At 41.0% G+C, this 23,478-nt stretch overlaps 1 protein-coding gene and 1 long non-coding RNA gene across 4 annotated transcripts in view; both read right to left on the bottom strand.

Annotated features, from left to right (window-relative positions):
* The window catches only part of LNPEP (leucyl and cystinyl aminopeptidase), a 65,929-nt gene extending 56,421 nt beyond the window's left edge, over positions 1-9,508 (bottom strand). The window contains exon 1 of one of the 3 annotated variants that reach the window (XM_080574168.1): positions 8,660-9,508. In XM_080574168.1, the coding sequence (XP_080430294.1) occupies positions 8,660-8,787 (128 nt within the window). In that variant the 5' untranslated portion in view covers positions 8,788-9,508. The remainder of the gene's footprint in view (positions 1-8,659) is intronic. The other 2 variants (XM_080574165.1, XM_080574166.1) reach the window with 2 other exon arrangements.
* A 1,047-nt stretch (positions 9,509-10,555) lies between these two features.
* Positions 10,556-16,775, bottom strand: LOC308185702. The gene is made up of 3 exons (XR_013943643.1): positions 16,560-16,775; positions 15,328-15,547; positions 10,556-13,005 (listed from the first exon to the last, which is right to left on the bottom strand). It is a non-coding gene; the product is annotated as an uncharacterized lncRNA (long non-coding RNA).
* Positions 16,776-23,478: the final 6,703 nt, after the last annotated feature.

Raw genomic sequence — 23,478 nt, 5'->3', positions numbered from 1 at the left:
TAAACCACTATCTCACTGAAGTAAAGTGGGTGTTTTTCAGTTATAGCTAAGAGGTCTGCACCCTTCACCCACACAGACAAAGACGTTTCCATTTGGCAGTCATAAAAAACAGGACAGGCTCTGTTGCTTTTTGTGGTGTTATTACTGAAGTGCAAACATACGTGCTGACCACCCTCTGTACAATTTTACTGCAAGCTTTCACCAAAAGGCAGGCACTACAGGAAATCCATCCAAGACACAAAGTACTGGCAGCATCCTAGTGACAAACACCACTTTGCAGGAGACTGATTTCAGGAGACAAGCAAGTCTACAGGAGCAACCAAACTGGTAGAGGTTCACAGGAATCTGTGCCGTTAAGTATGTATCACTGCTTCTTTAATTGGGTCACAAGGGAAGGACAAACAAAAAATGCACAAAGCAGATGCTAGTTTAAAAAGAAAAAAAAAACACAATTTTTTGTATGATCCTAACTTGAACTGTTTTTCCTGAATTGTAAAGGTGGATAAATGCCACTTTCCAAACCAAAATAAACAAGGCAACCTAGGATCCAAGCCATACAAGGTCTCTCTCTATTCAACTTCCCTTCCACCTGCCTGTAGTGGAAGGCCTACTTTTGCCTTTTTGTTTTGTAATTATTTTTATTCCACTTACAAATGCGAGATCAAATATTTCAATAGCAAGCTCTTGCATGTAGCTTAGAGCAAAATTCCACCAACAAGGCTGTATGATAGAAATTAAAACAATACATGGTTATGTGTTTTCAAACCCTCTCTTATCTTAAATTGCCATAAGAAACATGAGCTGAGAGTGTAATCTCATTTAAGCCTCTGTTTATTTGCCTTGGGTGCTTCTGAAAGACTTCCTTAAAGCCTTTTCCTGATTTTTAAGGAAAGCACAAACACATTTTCTTTGGCAAGACCTCAGGCTGAAGAACCACATGAATCAATTACATTTCAACATCTAGCAATAAAGTTTTAAGTAGACTGGCACACAATTATTGATATGTCATTTCAAATCACTACAGTTTTTGCTGTCAATAAAAATAAAATGTTTCAGAAGATAAAAAAGAGTGACTATCATTTACTGAATCCTTTAGCCATTCAATTGGCAAAAATATAAGTATATAACTTTCCCTGGAGGTATGTAGAGATTACCGGAGAATTTAAAGCTACCCAATTCAAGCTTCGTCCAGATTTTGACATCCAACGTAGGCACATCATGTCCATTCACACTTTGCCAAATGTTGTCAGTTTTCAATCTGCAGGACTTCGGCTTCCACAGTGAAAAGTAAGGGGGAGGTGGAGGGAAGGGAAGAGCAGAAGGTTGTTTTAAGTGACACTCCTCTTTAGCTGCTGGGAGAGGAAACCTTACACGAGCCCCAGCAGCATTAAGGCAGCACTCTATCCTCAATCACTGATTGGGCAAAATGCAAGGACATAAGGGAAAGAGGGCACTGAAAATTAATGTTATTAGATAGCCTTTTAGTTTCCTGTTTCCAACCTGATCAAGGTTATGTTTTGCAATTAAAATGATAGAAAATCTTTGACCACAGGGATCTAATGAAAAAGCATCCAGCCTTGGGGACTCACTGGGAGCTGTCTTAAATTTCTTGAGCTTCTGAAGCTCCCGTATTCGGGGCTGTAGACTATCTTCTTGACTACATATAGCCATGGCTGATGAATGCCAGGCTGTTCACAGCTAAGTTAGAAAAGATTTCTCAGCCAGTTATCAGTTGTTCTGTAGAAATAAAATACAGAACTCTGCAGCTAGTGGATTGTTAGACATATTGTAAGACTGCATACAACCCAGTGCTTACCTAGTTGGCTTTGTTTGTTTGTTTTCTTAAGGAATAAATTCCAACTATCAAACCCTCTCATCTTGAGCAGGTTCTAAAACAAGCAAGAAAACCCATCGACAACAAACGAGAAAGCCTGATGTGCCTTTTGGATTGCTATTCTTACTTGATACACATTTGATAACTCCTACGATACACTACGATGCATAAAAACACCTGTAAGTCAGCAGCAAACGAGTATCTGTCAGACTTACTTTACGACAAGACAAAGCACTCCAACCAAGAAAAAAGGCAGTATGCCTGCATGGTAGCTCAAGAAATACGGAGATCTAAGTTGCTCCAAGAGCTGTCACATACTCACTGTCAGCTTGAAATCAGCTTCATTACAGCCACCGCCTCGCCGGAAAGGAGACAGCCCAAATATCAGCCACTTTTCAGAAGGTACCCGGGGGATCATCTCTTTCACTCAGTGTCACCACAGGAAAAGCAGGTGGGAGAGCTGCTGACTACGCAAAGTGCCAGACCAATCTGTGCATCAGATAAACATGCCCTGCAGGGTTTGTGGAAGGTTTCTGCAGAAATACCAGCAGGGTCACTCTAGAGCCAGCCCTGCCAGAGCTCCAATCGACAATCCATGCCCACCTGCAGGTATTTCAGTCTTGTGAGTACTCTGGGTTGCTCTGACCAGAACCGTAAGTAACCCTGGCTTCATCACTGTTACTAGATTTACACATATTTCAAAACACAAACTGCTGCCAAGAAGAGGAAGAAAATAACAAGGTGAGAGGAAGAGACACAACAGGGGGAGAGGGACACAACTCTCCCTCTCTAGACAAAGCATATTTCTAACCACCATTTTTTATTTAGAAGAATTTTTGTAAATCTTAGACCTGTCAATGACACATCCACTTAAACTAATGCTTCAGTTCTGCTCCACAAGTGTTTTTTTCCTTTCATTGATCTTAATCCCACAACCACTACTTCTGCAGATGAAAAGTTGTAACTCCCTGCATTCAGATACTGCCCATTAATAGCTGTCACTGCTTTTCATACACAAAGGAGGGAAAAAAAAATATCACAAGGAACATAAAGGATATTGACATTTAGCGTAGCCTCTTCTATTCTAGGCACAATCCCTCCAGCACAGCAGCAGCCTGAACTTTTGCCAAATCAATCAACAGAGTTGCCAACAAGTCAGTTGCTGTGATGGAGCCTGCTAGCTCAATCAGAGTACATAATGCAGAACAAAAACAGCGCTCCCACCACTGCAATGCAGACCACTGTCATAGTAGCATCACAGCATCATGACCACAGAAGACAGACATGAAGGAAAATTTAAACTGTTTCCTTGAATTGTTTTTATTTTTTTCCAAAGTTTAACAAGTTTGCACACTTTAAACAACATTATTTAGCTCTTATCTTCCTCTCATTTACATTTTATTTGCTGCAGTGGATATTCTGTGATGGTCCCTTTAACCACTTTCCAGTTGTTTGTAGAATAGCACTTTACTCATGCACATCTTCATACTTAAGAGACTCACTTGTGCCAAGACCTCATTAATATGCCTGTCAGCGACAAGTTTGGATAGTAAAACTGACAGCTCATACAGCCTGCATTCACAGTTCCATTTTCTGAAAAAAACAAACAAAAAAAACACACCTATTCTTTGTCTTTTTCTTTTACCTGCAGAAGCTTCAGCTTAGAAGCAATGAGGGTTTTAAAGTATTCTGGAGCTTTCTGGGCTCCCACAAATACAAGCCTGGCTGTTCCAGAAAGATTGGTTTACGTGCATGAAAAACAATCACAAATGACTATCGATGTATTAACAATTCATTATTACAGCAGCAGAAGTTGTTTTCAAGTGTCAGATTTTACACAAAAGGAAAGCTTAAAACTACAGCAGTGCTTGGCCCCAGAGCAGTAAGCAAATGAGGCACATTCTTAGCTTTAACCACAAGTGGTTCCCCTTAAAAGTCAGGGACACTGTGACACGGATGTACAGTTCGACAAGAACTTGAGTGCTTGCAGAATCGATTCCTTCCTTGTCAAAGAGTGATTACAGACCAAAAACAGCTCTCTGCACTCAGCCACGCTCAACAAGGAGGTCTGAAACAGGATCTTCCAAACAGTGAAACTTCATGAGGAAAGAAAAACTTAAAAAAAACTAAAACACTATTTCCACAGTAACAAGAAAACATCAAAACATCTCAAATTTCCGTGGGACTAGGACTCCTGTCTCTAGTTGTAGTGAAGACCAGGGCATCCGTATGTTACCCCAAACAAACCAACCAAAGACCTGGGCACTGAGATACTGTTTGAGCCTCTTTCACGAGACAATGCTCACCACAGGCTAAAACATCATCTGTGCCTCAAGGAGGCAAGCAGAGCAGAGCACATCCTATGACCGTGAAATCCCTACCTCTGTGATCAGCTCAATGAGTTTTCTAGGGCTCTTCCCTCTCTCCACATTCCCTTCAAGAGCCTCCATCTGTTCACTTCCTTTCTTCCTGGCTACAGGGTACAAAATATTTTTGTGGTTCTTACAATTTAAGTTCAACATACCTCCACTATTTAAAGCAGTACCAAAAATAGTGAAAATGCAGCTATTAGCATGTACTTATGACTCTAAAATATTTAGATACATAAACACCAGCTCATAAAGATGCTGGAGTGTTTCAAAAGTTCATTGGATCTCATTTTAAGGTACTGCTGGGCACAAGTCCAAGCAGTACCTGCAAACAAATTTGTCTCATAGCCAAAGGATTAGTATTGCTTTCGCTCAAAGAAAACCTAGTATTTTTGTTCTTCTACATGATCTCTGCTATTGTACATCATGAACAAAAATGTACTTCACTGTCCAGCTAAGCTGGAAATTCACTGGACTTTATTTAAATCACTGTGTGATGGAGGACAAGGAAAGCTTAAGCTGAATTCATCATTAAAAAAAAAAAGAGACGTGCACTAAATAGACGTAATTCTGGCTTCTTTAGTAGGTAATTATCATACACAATGGATATGAAAAAATATTCTGATTAGCTGCTTGTTTAGTTGATCAACAGGCTTTTATTCTAGCTTTTATTAGTTTAACGTTTTCTATAGCTGTCATTATAGGGCTTTATCTCATACATGTGCCTGTGGCCTCCTAAGTATCAAACTGGATACCAAACCTAAGTATCAAGCTGGACTATGCGTGCACCATGTTGTCAGAAAAAGAGTCCTGGAATACTTTTCCAGACAACAGGCAGTGAGCTCAACAAAAGGTTTCAACATTTTTGACTCATTAGATATCTTGCAAGTGGAATACCATCTCCTCAGCAGAAATGTACTAACAGGCAACCCATGCTGAACATTCATGCTCTGAACTTCAGATGTAGTTTTAGCAGGGCAAGACATTTTCAGTCTCTTTCCAACTCAGTGTTTGCTCTTGCCAAGAGAAAACACTTTAGACAGATTTATAAGTTCTTTCAACTCTATTATTCTCTTCATATGTTCATTACTTTTCTTTCTACAACAGACGCTGGAGTACTCTGTCCCAGTTATGTTGCTAACACAATGCATCCAGATCCAAGCTTGCAGAGTAAAGTACTAGCAGAACAGGGCACTTAATTCTTTGTCTGTGTATATACAGTAATGCAGCTAAGAGAGGGATGACCTCTCGCAGCTACACAGACTGTATCTGAATTACTTCATTTATTTCTAAGCATTCGCTGCTAGACAGAGACCTCATAGGAGTGCAGTAAAAGCAAACAAATACCCAGCTCATTGAGAAAAGGGGTTCTAGTTTAGCTTAGCTGACACAGGAACACAAGCTACAGATGTTAAAACATGGCTTTGTGAAAAGACACCATCTAGCAACATGGATTTGAACAATTTAAGATGCATTTAGAAACATATAAATGGAAGCAGAAAATTGTTGTTGGTAATATTTGATTAGAGCAAAACGCTGGGATATGTAAAACAAGGGAGAAAAAAGGCACTTAGCACAGACATCTTAGACTTTTTATCTATCATCCTGCTAAAACAGATTGTTCAGTATTGCTTTAATCTGTACTATTAGGTCCTAAACAAACAGGATGCCTTCTGGTCCATGACACAACAACATATAATACTGACAGTTAAGGGTAAGCATATACTTAGGCTTATCCCAATACTTCGACTACGCACACAGAGCATGCTCCTGCAATCTCCTACATGTTCCTCCTAGCACTAGTGATACAATGTCAGAAAACATTTCAGCATTGGCAGGAACAAGCTGAAATAAATTTCGCAAATTATCTTCTTCCACAAATTATTTCGCTACCTTGCTTGCCTTATTTTTGTTTCCTTCTGCAAAAGGATTCTGCACTTATTCCCATGAGAACCTTTTTATTTTGTTCATCAGTTTAGCTACGTAATGAGCTTTCATTTAAAGCTTCCATTTGCTGTGAAAAAGATTAAAATGATTCAAAAAAGTTAATGAAAGTGATTGTTGTTTGCATTTCAGCATATTATCACAAATTACTCTTTGTGTACCTCCTTCATTTTGTACATCACCTATCTTAAGTGAGAAACATGCTGTTGCAGTGTTTCTACATTTATTTTCCTTGCATGTCAAATGGGAAAAAAAATTAAAGCTTAAGGTATTAAACAGGAAATTGTGAAATAGTTTTTCAGAAATATATACAATCTAAAAGTAAAAACAGAAGACTTGCAAAATAATTTGCAATATTGTCCAAAAGAGACATGCCCCAAATTACATAACATATCCCTGTTAGTCAGAATTTCGTTTGTTATCACTGGAAACATTTCACTTTTTTTTTTTTTCCTGAAACAGTTTAGGTAACAAATTACTAGTCAGAATTAATGAATTCTGTTCACTACTTTGCAGTTCCCAGTTTAGAGGGATTTGAGATCACACAACATAGAAAAAAATCATGTGCAACAAAAACAAAGTCTTGCATGCACTTCTAATTACGCTAACTACTCACATTTTTGGAAAAGTCTCAAATTAGGAACGGTTACCTAAAATAGAAGAATTTGGGTTAAAAATAAAATGCTATTGGTAGCATAAATGTTCCTGAAACATTCACTAATTCAGCTATTCCAGGCCCTAAGAATAGATCTGTGAGATCTCCAGAGCTAAAGACCTCAAACATACCTCCACCTACACTCCCGGGAAAGAGTAGCAGAGATCTCTCCAGCCAGGACTGGACCTAGGCTTCTAGTGAAGAGGTGGGACAACATGATGTCAAAGAAGAAAAGGAGGGAGACTAAATGCTATTTGTAATTTCTACAAGGGGGGCTAAATGCTGTTAATTTCTGCAAGGGAAACTAAACTGCTTCCTGAAAACCTTAAGATTCAACTTGTTCCCTCTGTTTTAGAATGGTAAGAACCCCATAGAGCTCAAGAGCTATAAACAACATTTTCAGCTTCCTGTGATAGTCATCTTTCCTTTTGAGTTTACACAACATTTCACACAGGAAGTCAACATATAGATCGACAAAGAGAACTCATTACTACCATGTAAGACCAAACCAAAAACCTTTCAGTTACTGTGCAACACAGTTTGCTTGTAAGATTTGATGCCTACAAATCTGCCTTCCAGACCACCAGCACAGAAACAAATACTCCATTCAAAAACTAACAGTGTAAGCCTCCTCTTCACTTCAGATTTCAGCAGTTGCTGTTGAGCACCAAACACACACAAAGATCATCAAAATAACAAGCAACATCTCTGCTCTAATCTTTGCACATTCTCTTTAGACTCCCTTCCAGCAGAGGCAGCTTTCTGGAGGAAACGTATTGACTAATGCCAGCCAGCTCCAGGTTTTCTTCCCAACAGCCTCACCACCACCTCTGGGCCACAGCTTTCACTTCAGGGAACCGAGTCAGGAAGCTCTGCAGAAAGCACCCTCGAGCTGTGTGTTCAGGCCACGACACCACTTCCATCTCCACTGATGAAGAGCAGACCTTTTTGGTGTTTTGTTGCACAATGCAGGAACAGGGTTATGACAAACAGATCTTAAAGTGACAGCAACACGATGGCTGCCTCTCTTAAGAGGAGGGAAAAAGACTTCGTGAGACGACTCCCTCTCGAACTGCATTAAAGATGAAGTCTCTTCACCGTGAGTACAGGAGCGTAGATTACAACTCTGTGACTGCAATTAGCTGAAAGATCTAAAGCCAGGATTAAGTAGAAAAACAAAATACCAACTGCTTGTACAAGCTGCAATAACAACATAGCAAAACATCCCCTCCACAGAAGTATCGTTAAAAAAAAAAAAAAAGAAAGAAAAAGAGTCAATATCGGTAGTTAAACCAACAACCCCAGAGTTCTGGCTGCTAACCTTCTGATTTTAAACTATGAGGTGTACAAGTTGTAGTTTTAGTGTATTTGAGAAGGTGGAAGCATAAAGTAATAATGACACATTTCTCAAGTAACACAGAAAAGTTACTTTTTGCTGCATGCTTTTTTTTTTTTCCCCCCTAAATCTGTCATAAGTTCTGTCCGGTCACTGAGAAATTAAAATGCACTGCAGCAAACTCTGCCTCACGCTGGAGGTAGGGCCAGCCGGCATGCCCGCAGTGTGCCAGCCCAAGCCGTGCAGCAGCAGCAGCCCGGGACGGATCTTTGCTGTGTGCCCAGCGCCGTGCCCCGGCTCCATGTTTGGCTGCCGCTGCCTCGGCTCCGACCGAGCACGATCCGGCCTCGCTCCGGGCCGAGGGCGCCGGAGCTGCACCAGGAAAGCTGCGACCACGGCGGGGAGCGGCGGGCACGGAGCAGGAGGAGGAAGAGGAGGAGAAGGAGGCGGCTCCTTAACCCTGGCAACACCAAGACCCGAGGACACGTCCCAAGCCGCGGGCAGGGGGCCGCCGTACTCACCGCTGGGGAACGGCTCCATCTTCCTGCCGGGCTCCTCCCGCAGCCCCGACGGCGAAACCCTGGCGAGACGAGCGGAGGAGGAGAACAAGGGGGGAGGAGGAGGAGGAGACGCAGCCGCCGCTCTTCATCCGTCCTCCCCCCGCCGCCGCATGCTCGCTCCCCGGGCGCTGCCCTGCCGCGGATCGGGCCGGGCCGGCTGCAGTCCCCGCCCGGCACCGCCCCTCCGCCGGCCGCGGGCAAGGCAGGCCCAGGCCGCGGCCCCCCGCCGAGCGGCTCCCCCGGGGCCCCGCCGCCTCCTGCCGGCTGGGCGGTCTGTGGAGGCCGGGGTTGCGGGGCGCAGGCCGTGGGGAGGCCTCGGGGGTGGGGGGTGCCTGCCTGCCCCCAGCTCCTGTTTTCGGCGTAAGGTGCCATTTTGTGCACTTCAAGGCGGGGAATTTCGGCCGGTGGCTCAGGCGAGATGGCTCGGGATTTAAAGGCCCCGTGTTTGTTCTGCCAAAAAAAAAAAAAGAGAAGAAAACAAAGTCTGGCCCTATGTTTCTTCCTCAGCTTTCTGAGAGGGCTTGAGGCACACAAGAGCTAGACCCCTGTTACCACTCCTGTGGTCACTGCTTCATAAACCTTAACAGGCACTTTTCCACACCACAGTGACTTACCTGCATTGACCATAAACTAGGTGTTGGTTATGTTTCACATTTAAAATTAAATACTAGCCCCAACGTTAGGCAGGCTGCTGTATGATTTCAATGACCGCTCGCTGCGATCTTCTCACAGCTGCAGCATGACACTCCTTTTAATAAGACAGCACAACAGCCCATCCTTGTAAGAAAGACTTTACATTACCAACTTATTAAAACAGCAAAGCATTTCTTTTAACAGCTTTAAATGTCCTGAGAGGCTGCTTTTCTAAGCACTAACCCTGCCTGACCTGTATTTAAATACATTAACAAAGCATTAATAAGACCACAGCTGACTCTGCAGCACTGGTATCCTACACGGTGTCACACAGAGACTGCAGAGAGGCCTGGGTGACTTTTCTGAGCTCTCAATCACTTCCTTTCACCATTCTTCATTTTCTCAATCCAAAATCCTTAATTAGCACGATACATCTCTGTGAAGTAGAAGAGCCAAAATAAGGTCATGGTCTTGAGTAGAAATTTCCGTATCTGGATGTTCCTATTAAAATCAATTTTCAAAAGAATACAGTGAAAACTATTCATACAGATAAAGTTAGGTATAGAGGTAATTTCATAGTTCTTATTCATATCCATCCAGTATTAGATGAATAAGTTTCAATATAATTTATATAATCACATTTAGAGCAGAATTAGAACTGAAGCTCCAGTTTTGCTGGAGCTGTTAAAATCAAAAAGTATGATAAAAATCTATGTCCAAAAGTTAGAGATCCTTTTCACTGTAAAATTCAGTTTTTAGTCATGGTTCTAATGGTACAAGTGATTTATAAAAGTGAAGAATGTTAAATTCTTTTTTCTGTCTTTAAACCAACAATTACCATGCTGTCTCTTTTTTCCTTTCTTTTCCTAAAATACAGAACAAAACATTTATTTAAATGCTTGAAGCCCTGAGCGCACTCTTAAAATGTCTGCAACAGCTTATGTTTCACCCTTGTTTGGCAGCCTGCATTCAGCAATATCTTAGCTGAGTCTTTTCCATGGGATTGCTAGCAAGCCTGCCTTTTTCTCATCTTTGAAGACCTGCTTTCCCTAAACAATGTTTGAGATATTTCAGCTTTTAAACACCAGGAAACATGACTCAGACCTTCTTTGTTCTGGTTTATTTTTCTGGTCAGAGAAACAGAGACCTGACCCTATGAACAGCACAAGCATCAGGTAGACAGTTGGGTGCCTTTGATACAGTGGAAAGTCTCCAGTTGTGTACAGCTAGATCTGTACGCTGTAATGGGACATAGAGGTTTGTAGTTGAGAAGTTACCAGGACTGCAGAGGTTCAAAGGCAAGCAAGTTACTTCACCAGCCTTGCTAAAATATGTCAGAGGTAGCTCACACTCAGATGTGGGACTGGTGAAGCATCTGGCCAACAACCTTAGGAGGAAATGCAAAGATTGCCCCAACAGATCTTTGTGCCTAAAGCCTGAGCAGAAAGGGGGCAGTTCTCTCTATTCCTTGACTTTTGTGGTTGATATCACAGGTTAATGTGTTAATTTTCTCCCTAATGTGAGGCTTTGTGTTTAAAGCTGAAATTGTTTCACTGCTGTACTCACAACTGCATAGCTCTGACACCCTCTCCCACACCTCCAGCCAGTACAGCTGTTGGTAGCCAGCGTTTACTCAGAGTATTATCCCAAGTAATTCACAGCATTATGTTTTCAAAATAGACAATAGCTTTATCTATCTATCTATCTATCCATCCATCCATCCATTTATTTATTTCTGTGGGTGTTTTCATACATGAGATAAGCAGGTCCTTCCACAGAGTCGTCACTGCTGTGTTTTATCGGCAATATTTCCTCGATCTACCTTTTTGAATAGTTTGGCCTCTTTCTGTGTCGCTTTCAGAAGTTTTGAGACCATTGATTGACTACAACACATTTATGATAGGGAAAACATCTCAAAGGCAATGATATTTCTAACAGTTACATGAAAATAAATCTAAGAGAGGAAACTACTGTAAGTGCCTTGGTGAGAAAAAATATTCCACCGTGAACTAAACACCAGAGAATCCTTGCACAGGAACAATTATAATTTTGTATATAGAAGTACGTAAGAGACAGGGAGCATTTCAGTAACCAGTTGCAAGAACATCTTCAATCAAGAACTTGAAATGAATCAAGAGATATAAAGACAACCACATCTTATTAATTCCATTGCTCAAAAAAAATTTACTTTAATTGCATAAGTGTATATTTTCTTAGAGCCTAGAAAATATTGTATTTTCTGTGGCCGAGAAGAAGGATTTGTCAAAGTGACATTTGCAGTTCCATTCTTGACAGCCGCATAGAAATGACAGTGGCACATAAGACCCTTGATGGATTACAGTGCTACAAAACAGACCAAGAGCCAATCTTAGGTGTGTTCTCAGGAGGAAGAGTCATGGGTTAGCACATTAGACCATTTTATTGTAGTACAGACAGGTTGCCTGTAAATGGTCTATATGCTTCGCTGTTTTTGTTAAGTCATAAAAAGAAACAAAACACTATAAAAACTTCCAGGCCATAAAATTAAATCTATTGTTTTTTCTCTTCCATATGAAATATTTCTAGAACATTTGTATCTTACCTCTAGACTGTAAAGACTCACATCTTATTTTTGATTTTAAAAAGTGTTCTAACAAGAAATTATCATGTATTATTAATACATACACCAAGTAACACAGAAATGACTTGCCAACTTTTGTGATCAAAATACTACATAGCATGATTGAAAAGCTGACTCTTCTTAGATGATATTAGAATACAGTTATGCATGATAATTTAGGCCGATCTAACAGCTTGCCACTTACCCAAATGGCAATGTCCTCCTTCTCCCTGCTCAGCTCTTCCCCTCTGCCTATACCTGTCTGATGCTCTCCCTGCTTACTTTGCACCAGCTCTGATGCATGCCATTTCCCTTGGCAGGCTGTTTCAGCTCTTCCAACTCCATAACTTGGCATAAAACTAATTCAGCAAATCAGTGGATAGTTTAATTCTGAGTTACAGATTTTTATTGGAACCTGCAAGGAATCTGGATAGCATTAGTAAAAAGGAGGGCTTAGGAACGTGCAGATGAGCAACCTCAGCTCAGAGTGAAAGGCAAAGAAGAGAAGGGAGATTCTCCACCTCTCCTGGGGGTAAGCTGACAAACCTGCACAGCTTTCTATGCCAATCCCCACCTTGGAGCTCGGTTTTGCAGCTTTCTACAGGTATGGCCTTAGCCCTTCCTTTCCAGTAATTCACTTCTCAGCTCAGTTCAGGAGGCTGTCAGTTCCTCTTATCTATCACTAACTGAAATTTTATAGTATTGAAAATAGCTGTTTTTGAATAGTGGGGGAAACCATAATAAACCCGAGAAAGAAGCTTTATAAAGTAGGAAATGTAGCCAGAATAAATCCATGCTAATTTTGAAAACACTCGACATTGGCAAGACTTTTTTCCTATTGAAGTCAACACGGACTGACATGTACAGCAATCAAGTCACAGCAACAGTCAAGAATTTTGAGAACTTTAACTATGGTGCTTAAAGAGTAAATTATAAAAAGGATGCTTAAGTATCCTGTTTTTCATAGCCGTAATAATACTGCAGAATTAAAAAGTGATCCATGTTCAGAGCTCATCTTTGAAGCACTCCATTGGGCAATGATTAGTATTATTTTCTGCTTCTGCAAACTGGGAAACTGCAAAAGAAAGATGAAATGAAAGTGAAATTATCACCCACTTATAAGAAGCAGAGTAAAGCTAGCACTGTAGCTCTTGATGTCACATGTTTATTTGTATTTGTGCTGGTATCACAAAACAAAGTGGTGTAAATCATGGAAGTGTTGAAATAGGAAATATGAGACTGCTGCATCACCCAAAATAGAAAACTTGTCTTATGATGGATATGTCCATAGAGCACAGAAGGCTGTGGCATCTGGCTGATGTTTTATTTATCTTCCATACAGCAGGAACAAGCACAGAGGATAGTAGGATAGTCAGGGTATTGCTACAGAACACATGCATATTGTGGTACATACTTTTCTGGAAGGTTCAATGTTGACATCACTATTTTGTTTGTAGTTGTGCAAAGCTTTCATGAGTGTAAAAAACGTTGCAACTGTTGCAAAATCTGATGAAGAATGAATCTCTTAGAATAGAGAAAATTGTAAGAAAACAATGAGAATAAAACTTCAGTAGCAAAATAATTTTGCCTAGTGGTTCTCTCTCATAGTCTTAAATTATGTAGTAAGCTGTAGAGCTTTTACTTGCACTGCAAATGTAGCTTTCAGTCAGACAACATAGGTTGAAGGACAGAGATCACAGAATACTGTAAAAAAGATGCACAGGCCAGTGGTACATTTTAACCCATGCTAATCTAAGTTGCAGCAGCTCAAGAGAACAAGGAGGCATGAAGTGACACCAGTATTTTTCAGCTCTGATTTAAGTATATATTCAGCAGCTAAAGTTCCTTCCACTTTCCTGTGGTGAGTTTTGCTGGTGTTTTATTTCTTCCACTGAAATCCATATATATGTTGGCAAAGTTCCTTTACAAACAAATCATTGAAGAAGGCAGATAACAAGTAATATGATAACACCAAGTTGAAAAGAGATAACATTACTTCTAATTAGAGTGTAAGTATTCTGTTAGGTTTTTCAATAAAAGGTGAAAACAATTTCAGGAGTTAATACAACCCCTTTCATTTTCTCTATCTTAGGCAATACTTAATGCTTTTCTCTCTCTCTCTCTTTTTTTTTTTTTTTTTTTTTTTTTTCATTCTTAACAGTCACTCTAAGCAATAGATTGGACTTAGTCCATTTACACAAGAAGCCTGTTGGGGCTTGTGTGCTACTGTGATGGTAGTTATCATTTCACGAGAAACTTATTAGACAACTGTTACTGCTTTAACATTATACTTCACATCCCATTCATTGGGAAGTCTCTCCATACATTTGTTTCACAGCCACATCCATAAAAAACACTGATTTTATGAGATTCTGGTTATTAGAGTAGTAGTATAATTACAAGATTTCTACAGAGAAATTCAATGCAATCTAAATTACAAATAGTAAATAGTCACAGATAAGCTATACCTTCACATAGAGGTATGTGAACTCTCCTTGTAGTGACAATTGGAAAAGATAATTATGCGTAGTGTACAAAATAATGTTGTTTTAAAAATCAGCACGCCACTTGGTCAGGATAAGCTCAGAGCAGTGGATAGTATAGATAGAAACTGACCCAAATAGCTAAAGAATCCATATGGTTTTCCAGAGGGATAGTTCTGTCAGGTATCCAAAATTTTATATGGGTTCACAATGCATGATCCCTCCACATCCGTCTTTGAAGGCAGAGAATAACTACCAGTTGGCAAAGGACCAATAATGCATAAAATATTTTTGTGGACTTAAGACACTCTAGTACTGAATAAGTTAACCTGGAACAGCTTTCAAGTATTGACAAGCCCTTGCACTAAGAAACAAGCCATGTTGTGGTTCAGCTTTACTCAGGAGATATATCCAAAGATCACATGCTCATATAAAATGGCTGGTGCTCCATTTTTTAACTTGGCACCTTTCATGTTAGTGGTTCCTTTGAGACTGAGTCATACAGTGAAACAAGATATTGTCATGGGACTCAAAGACAAAGAAAGCATAACTTATACAAGAATCAAATAATGTAAAATGTCAGTCTCTCGGAGTTAAGACAAGTTCTGCCTGCTTTTATTCCTTCACTGCAATGTTTTTAAATGCATGAGTTTTTGAAAACTTTTTAGCTAGACTCTAGTTTTCAAGATTTTGTGCATATTTTAGATTGTGTTAAGGGGCCACACTACTGATACAAAAGGCTAGACTGGTGTAGTTTTATTTGATTTTAGCAGTTTTACGGTGATTTACAAAACCTCAGCAACTAACTCCATACTTTTCAGGCTGAAGACTAGTTTTTCCACAGCCTGTTATGGAGAAATCAACAGGTTGCTATCTTCCCTGCAACTGAAACCATGGAATTCATACACACATACCTGCACATTAATGGCAAGACTATGCTCATTCCAACAGTGGTGATTTCTGTCCAAGTGTAAAATCATCACCTTTATGATTCAATAAAATCTCGCCACTACAGCTGCCAGCTGCCATCTAGGTAGAGGAGAAAAAGAGCTCTGCATTTCACAGTAATTTTAATTGTCACAGTTTGGTGAACTGGGATACCTCACTGCAACATTGCATTTCCAACACCGTCTTCTGCAAAATAAATAGATAAATAAATAATCATGATTTACATTCCTTGGAATGGCCAACTGCAAGTACACATATGCAATTACTAGTCTGCTCTTGCAACATCCTAGCTAGCTTCCCGCAATACCCGCAGCATATCTGGCACTGTGTCCCCACCATAATTAAAAGGCCATGCTTTCTATCCTGCTTCCTCCACCCTCATTACCAGTGTGAGAAACATAGGAGAGAATCTAAGTGATGGTTCAGGAACCCTGGACCAAGCTTCTGGGAACAGTGAATAGAAAATGCTCTCCTAGAGCATCCAGCTTTGAACTTGCCACAGTAGTTTCTAGCCTTCAGTGACATATCAGCAGCAACAAACAGTAAGTGGCATACTGCCAGGAATGTTATGGTTACCCTGGCAGTCTCTTATCTACCAAAAATTAAATACAAAGTTGAGGGTGACATCCAAGAGTAACATCTAAGAGTCTTACCATCCTATTTCTGAGGAATTCACAGGACTTGAGCTGTGTGTGCAGCAGCCTATTTGTGCTCACTGTTATGGAAACCTTAGCACTCATCAGGTGCTACCTTGGCTGGGCACTGAAAAATGTCTTTGGAGCAAAAGAATGGACAATGTGATAAAAGAAGACAGATAGGACTATGCTGTGACTAAAACTTCTAAAGCACTTTTCATGTCTGGAGGAAATACTGCAAAACACTGAGTGAATACCACCAGATGCTCATAGTATTGGAACAGTGCAACGCTTGGTGGGGTGTCCAGCTGGAATGCAGAATACGTACTTTGAAATACCAGTGTGCTGTGAGGTGATACAACACTAGGAACATGTAATGTAATCACCATTTAACAAGGTGAGGGGTGGCCCGCTGCTTGTGCAACAACTGCCTGGGATCGCTTAGCACCGATACACAGCAGTATGTTTCAAGCAGAGATATTGCCATATAAGACAAACTACAAACTACAATAGTGTCACATTTCTTTGGGAAAGATAATAAAAGAAAAATAAAATCACCATACCAGCAGACGAGACGTCACTTCCATATTTTAACAAAAAATTGTGTGAGATGAGCATGTGCCAGAGGGACACTGCTATTTAAATAACAGCATTGGCACACACAAGCTCCTTCTGTGCCAGAGGCTTCTGAGCATGCCCTCGCAGAGCAGAGCAGAGAGGAGCAGCAGTTGCACCCACAGAAATATGAGCTGACTATAAGCAAGTCAGACTGGGTATGGGAAGCGGTGGGAGCATGCTGCCTCCTCTAGACAGTCAGCTCAATGGCATTATAGTGGGCACCTGAGCCACATCGGAAATGTGGGCTAAATTGCACAGAGGTTTCTGCAAAGGAATTCCCCTTCTAAAAAGGCTCACGAACTCTATTGTTTAGCTGCTTACAGATCCGAGTGTAAAAGAGAAATCTGGGAAAAAGATGAAAAATATTTAGGCACGAAGGAGCTTCTGAGCTCTCTACGTATGTTGTGATGGTTTTAGAAAACGTAGATTGGTTTGAGATTTGAATGCACTTAACTTTATCTTTTCATCAATTGCTGTTTCCATAAGCATCAGAAAATACCATCCAAAAATAGTTGCCAGGCTGAATAGAAGAGCTTTTTTTCCATTCAGTAACTTATGGCAGGAAAAAAAAAAAAAAAAGCTCTAAAAACTCTATTTACACCAGCAAGGTGAGATGACATCATAGGAGCTTTATTTTAAGTCTTTCCCTTAGAAATCTACCAGTGAGTTGTGGGGCAGAAACACAGTATCTACAGAATCTTAACCTGTCTTGTTCTGGCAATATTGAAATATTTTAACTTGCCTAACTATCTTAGAGATCCGCTCACTGTTTGGTAAATTTCATCATCTTAAGAACAATATAGTTGAGTTACAGCACACGTATAAGCTTCACCTGTTAGGAAATTGGAGCCACCTTGACATATGCCTTGTACATTCAAGTGTGGAAAGGCTGATACTGATAAATAGTAAAAACTTACAGGAAAACTAATGCACTTACTAGAATTGGTTTTGAGTTTTTACAGTAAACTACACATTTCTCAAAAAAAAAATATTTCTTGTCAAAGCCTTGATAGTAGTTTACCACCACTAAATACATCACTCTACAGTAATTTCCTGCAAAATGATATAGGGAAAACATCGACTGTACCATGGAACAAATCAGCTACAGAAATGGAGAAATACTAACTGAGCAATAACTGGCTCTTGCCAGTAGCAAACCCTCTGGTTGTAAGTGAACATCAAAGAAATTGATAATGGCTAAGGGGAAGGAACAACTGTCAACAAGCAGACTTTTACTGACAGTGAGTAACACATTTTTAAATCCTGCCTACCTTGTACTGCAGGGTTATTAGGAGGTGTAATTGGCTGTAAATTTTTCATCTTTGCTTAAATCTGAAGTAAAATATTGCTATATATGGTAGTATTTGTCAAACTCTGGGACCCTAAACTACTTTGGGAATGCAGCATATTGGGGACTACCAAGGAGCAGCTCCTCCATTCTCCTTATTTGTTAGCAGTTTTCTTTCTCCAGGGTGTATAAATGAGAACTGGCTATAATGAATGGCTGTAAGTTTCTGCACTAGCTATCTACCTTTACTTGCTAGTGGCAGAGCTCTTCTCCAGCAGTGACATGCAGACAATGAACTATAGCTGATTCTCACCTCTTTGCAGCCTATATACTGCTCAATGATAAATGAGCTAAAAGCAGATGCACTTGCAAAACCATGTCCCTAAGCACCATGTCCAAAAAGATTTAAGCAACACTGTTTCTATGTTGAAAGCATGAAAAACAAGATCATTAATGAAAGCATTTCAGCCAAACCTTATGTGGAAGATCAGCCATACACAGCAATGTGAAAAGCAGCTGGAGACAACTGTGTGGTCAAGTGATAGGCAGAGCATCTCACACCTTCCAGAGTGAGTTGTACGTGTAGGGCCAAAAGGATCTTTCAAGTTGGGCATCCATATTGAAGCATGTAAAATCCTTAGACATGTTTGAAAAACTAGCTGCAAGATCTCAGCATTTCATTGTGTGAGGCAGCTGTATACCTCATGAGCATTTCACAGGAATAAATCAATTTATTTCCATTGAAAGCCTCAACATATTAATTTTTAGCAATCTTAAAAGTAAGACTCAAAGGACACTCTAATTCCTAACTAAATTGAATAGAGTATACAGGATACTTTGTTGGCTAAACATCTTTAAAGCAACATACCAATGGAAGCTCTCTAAAATGCTGTGCTATGGGTTTTTGAATAAGTCAGCTATCCTTCTGAGCTTTTACCAATTACTCACTGATCTGGGGGGCAAAAGAGTGGGAGGAAGCATGGTGTAATATTGCATACTACCTATGTCACCTATTTTGAAATTCACCTTTTTAAAATTAAAAAGAAAAAAAAAACAAAAAAACACTATGTACTTCTGTCTAGAGGAAAGAGCCAAACTGAGAACCTGCTGCGTAGCAAAAGAGGAAAAACAGTATGCTCGTCTTCCCCAGTTTCTGACATTATTAGTTCAAGTGAGATTAGCAGGCTAACTCAGTGAGAAGAGTCCACTTCAGAGCACTGTTGTAGAGAAAAATTTCAAGGGGAAGTTTAAATAGACTGTGAAGTCTGAACAGAAGGGGAAGGGAGGATTTGGGGATAGCAAAATGCAGAAATGATATGACCTAAATTCATATAGCAGGACAGCGACAGATGGTCATGTGTTTTCTGTAGGACTGCTTCTCTTTAGCAAATCATTTCTTTATGGGAACACTTTTTTTTAATAAAGTCTCTATGTTCCTGTAAGGAATAGTCCAGCAATTCGTGCCACTAAGGGGTGTGAAGGGTTAACATTGAGGCCTGGGTTTAGGCGAGAAGAGAACAAAGGGATTTCTTCAGAGAAAAACTGCTGACTTTGCACGGACATGCAGTAACTTCTGGCAGCCGGCCAAGAGACCACTAGATAAGGAGGAAGAATATGAGCCTCCCTGTCTCCCTGTCCGAGCGGCCCCCGAGAAACTAACAGAGACTGATAAGCAGGCGCACCTGGGAGGACTTCGGATTCGGGAAACCAATTATAATAACCCTGCCTCTTCTAGAAGTAGTAATGAATATGTATTAGCCTAGGAGCATAAAAACCAGCCGCCTTACGTAACAGGTGTGCGTCCTGGTGGAGCAGAGACTCCCGGCGCACCCAGCGCTGTTTGCTTGCCTCTATTCATTTAATAAATTGTAAACTTTGATTGTAATCCTATTTGGGACCCAGTCATTTATAACAGTTCCTCACCCTTTCAGTCTGCATCCAAAAACTTTTAGCAATGTCACATTCACTTCCTTGTCTGTGGTGGTTTTACCCTGCTGGGCAGCTGAGCTCCATGGTTTCGTACCACGCGGTCCATCCATCCCCCAGGAGCAAACTGCTCCAGCACGGGTCCCCCACGGGTGGGCGGCAGCTCCCCCCAGACCCCCTGCTCCTGCGTGGGCTCCTGTCCACGGGCTGCAGCTCCGGCCCGGGGCCTGCTCCTGCGGGGGCTCTCCATGGGCCGCAGCCTCCTCCAGGCCACATCCACCTGCTCCACCGGGGGCTCCTCCACGGGCTGCAGCGTGGAGATCTGCTCCGTGTGGGACCCATGGGCTGCAGGGGGACAGCCTGCTCCACCAGGGGCCTCTCCCTGCACAGGCCACAGGGGAACTGCTGCTGCCTGCCTGGAGCACCTCCTGCCCTCCTGCTGCACTCACCTGGGGGGCTGCAGGGCTGTTCTCACTCCTTGCTCTCCCAGCTACTGTTGCACAGCAGTTTTTTTTCCCCTTCTGTAACTCTGCTCTCCCAGAAGCCCAACCAGCGTCTCTCCCTGGCTCAGCTCTGGCCAGCAGCAGGTCCCTTTTGGAGCTTTCTGGAGCTGGTTGTGCTCTAACATGGGGCAGCTCCTAGTCTCCGTTCACAGAGGCCACCCCTGCAGTCCCCCTGCTACCAAAACCTTGCCATATAAACTCAATACATTCTCTTAACAACACCATAAAACACACCAAAATAAATAAATAAATAAAATAACATTTAACAATAGAGCAAAAGGAAATAGGAAAAAATATATGTACTCAATTTCCTCCAGCTAAGTAGTTAACAAAGTATATCCCCAGGCAGGTAGTTACAGCATTATGTTTTGACAAGACTTCTGAAGCAGTTCACAGCATTTTTTTTTTCAGCAGATCCTCCTTACAGATATACTTGACAGTTTTCAGCACCCACTAAATTTTGCACATGACTTTAATCATGATTGAAATAAACGTGATTTTGGCAGTTTTCTTAGTAAGAAATTCACATTGATTTTAATTAGAATTTAATAGTGTAAGAACTACATTTCGTATAAAATTCTCTGTCCCAATATATGATCTATGACAGTACCTGTTGCCAATGCTTAATGAATACGTTTAAGAAACAGGAGCAATAGATACAGATAAGAAACATACATTTTCAGCTTCCAGAAAACTTCTGTGTGACACAGTAATTATTTGTCAGATGCATAGAATCATAGAATCATAGAATATCCTGAGTTGGAAGGGACCCTTAAGGATCATCAAGTCCAACTCTTGACACCGCACAGGTCTACCCAAAAGTTCAGACCATGTGACTAAGTGCACAGTCCAATCTCTTCTTAAATTCAGACAGGCTCGGTGCAGTGACCACTTCCCTGGGGAGCCTGTTCCAGTGTGCAACCACCCTCTCTGTGAAGAACCCCCTCCTGATGTCAAGCCTAAATCTCCCCTGCCTCAGCTTAACCCCGTTCCCGCGGGTCCTGTCACTGGTGTTAATGGAGAAAAGGTCTCCTGCCTCTCGACACCCCCTCACGAGGAAGTTGTAGACTGTGATGAGGTCTCCCCTCAGCCTCCTCTTCTCCAGGCTGAACAGGCCCAGTGACCTCAGCCGTTCCTCGTACGTCTTCCCCTCCAGGCCTTTCACCATCTTCGTAGCCCTCCTCTGTACACTCTCCAACAGTTTCATGTCCTTTTTATACTGTGGTGCCCAGAACTGCACACAGTACTCGAGGTGAGGCCGCACCAGCGCAGAGTAGAGCGGGACAATCACCTCCCTTGACCTACTAGCGATGCCGTGCTTGATGCACCCCAGGACACGGTTGGCCCTCCTGGCCGCCAGGGCACACTGCTGGCTCATATTCAACTTGCTGTCTACCACGACCCCCAGATCCCTCTCTTCTAGGCTGCTCTCCAGCGTCTCATCGCCCAGTCTGTACGTGCAGCCAGGGTTTCCCCGTCCCAGGTGCAGGACCTGGCACTTGCTCTTATTGAACTTCATGCGGTTGGTGATCGCCCAGCTCTCCAACCTATCCAGATCCCTCTGCAAGGCCTTTCCACCCTCATTCGAGTCCACAACTCCTCCAAGTTTGGTGTCATCAGCAAACTTGCTCAAAATACCTTCTATTCCTACATCCAGATCGTTTATAAAAATATTGAAAAGTACCGGCCCTAAAATGGAGCCTTGAGGGACCCCACTGGTGACCGCCCGCCAGCCTGACGCAGCCCCATTTACCATAACCCTTTGGGCCCTGCCCGTTAGCCAATTGAATGTCTATGTTGTGAACTGCAGATATTTTTCAAAGCAAAGACAAAAAAATAAAGACAGTTAGGAATATTAGATATCCCTCTGTATAAATAAAAAGGGGATACACATACTACTGTAAGAACCATTGTCTACAGCAGTACTTTGTGAGGATACTAGCTTATATCATGCAGTATAGATAGTCACGGCCCAGTACTGAAAGATAAAATTTTAGTGAGAGTATTTGAAATATTTTATCTTTCTGGTTGTTTGTTAGTATGTCTAAAAGCATATAAACTATCAAAAAGTATTAATAGGAAGTCACAAACATCTTACTCATACTCAGAGGAAAAGATATACCTCAAATAACACTGAGTTGCCTATCAGAAGTCATCTAAAGAGAAGACAACCACCTACAGCTTCCTTGAAGTTAGTGGGGGAGATGAATACCACCTGTGATAATCAGACCATTTTCATGTTAATAGGATTTTAGAGATTTGACATCAATTTAGACACCTATAAGTATTTACATTTTCATTTTGAAGGTTCATGGCATACTTTAGGAGCTGCAAATCACTTAAATCAGAAGAGAATATATGTCACTAAAGACAATTCACTGAACAGTTCAGGATACAGACTACTTGTTGGTACTAGTCAGTTCCAGCACTTTAATCTCTCATGAACAAAAGGAACAAAAAGTATACAGTACTACAGGGGAACATCTGTCAGGAAGCAAAAAATGTTTTCTTTCACTAAAATAAAAGCAAATATAAAATAAGCAAAATAAAAGCACTTTCTTACTCTGATCACCGTTCAGACTAGCTATAATTCAGACTACTTCAGTTAAATTTTTGGCAGTGCAAATATTCTTCTGAAATGTTATTGTCAGTGACATATGACAAGTCAAAAAGTCAATAAATTTAAATTGTTTTTACTAGCCAGAAATATACCTCAGTAGACTGCTGTTCTGTTATTTACCTTTGAAACAGTAGAAGTCTACCCTGGCAAGACTTGTATTATTCTGCAGTGAATAAATTCAGATTTTCAATTCTGAAAAATATAATCTGCAAACTTGTTTACACAAATTGAATAACTTCTATTTCCTAATTATTATTAAGACTTTGGTTGGAATTCACATCACATTAAAACACTACCCCAGAGCTCCTGGAGCTTAATTCTCCAAATCATGGCTCATATGTTAGGGTTTTTTTAATCTCTTTTTAAAAAATATCTGATCTAATGAAAGGAAGTTGATTACAGAATCACAGAATCACAGAATCACAGAATCGTCTAGGTTGGAAGAGACCTCCAAGATCATCTAGTCCAACCTCTGCCCTAACACTAACAAGTCCTCCACTAAACCATATCACTAAGGGCTACATCTA

The sequence above is a fragment of the Anser brachyrhynchus genome (assembly GCF_964034855.1).
Source record: "Anser brachyrhynchus genome assembly, chromosome: Z".
In the NCBI taxonomy this organism is placed as follows: Eukaryota; Metazoa; Chordata; class Aves; order Anseriformes; family Anatidae; genus Anser; species Anser brachyrhynchus.
This window is presented reverse-complemented; position numbering and strand designations above follow the sequence as displayed.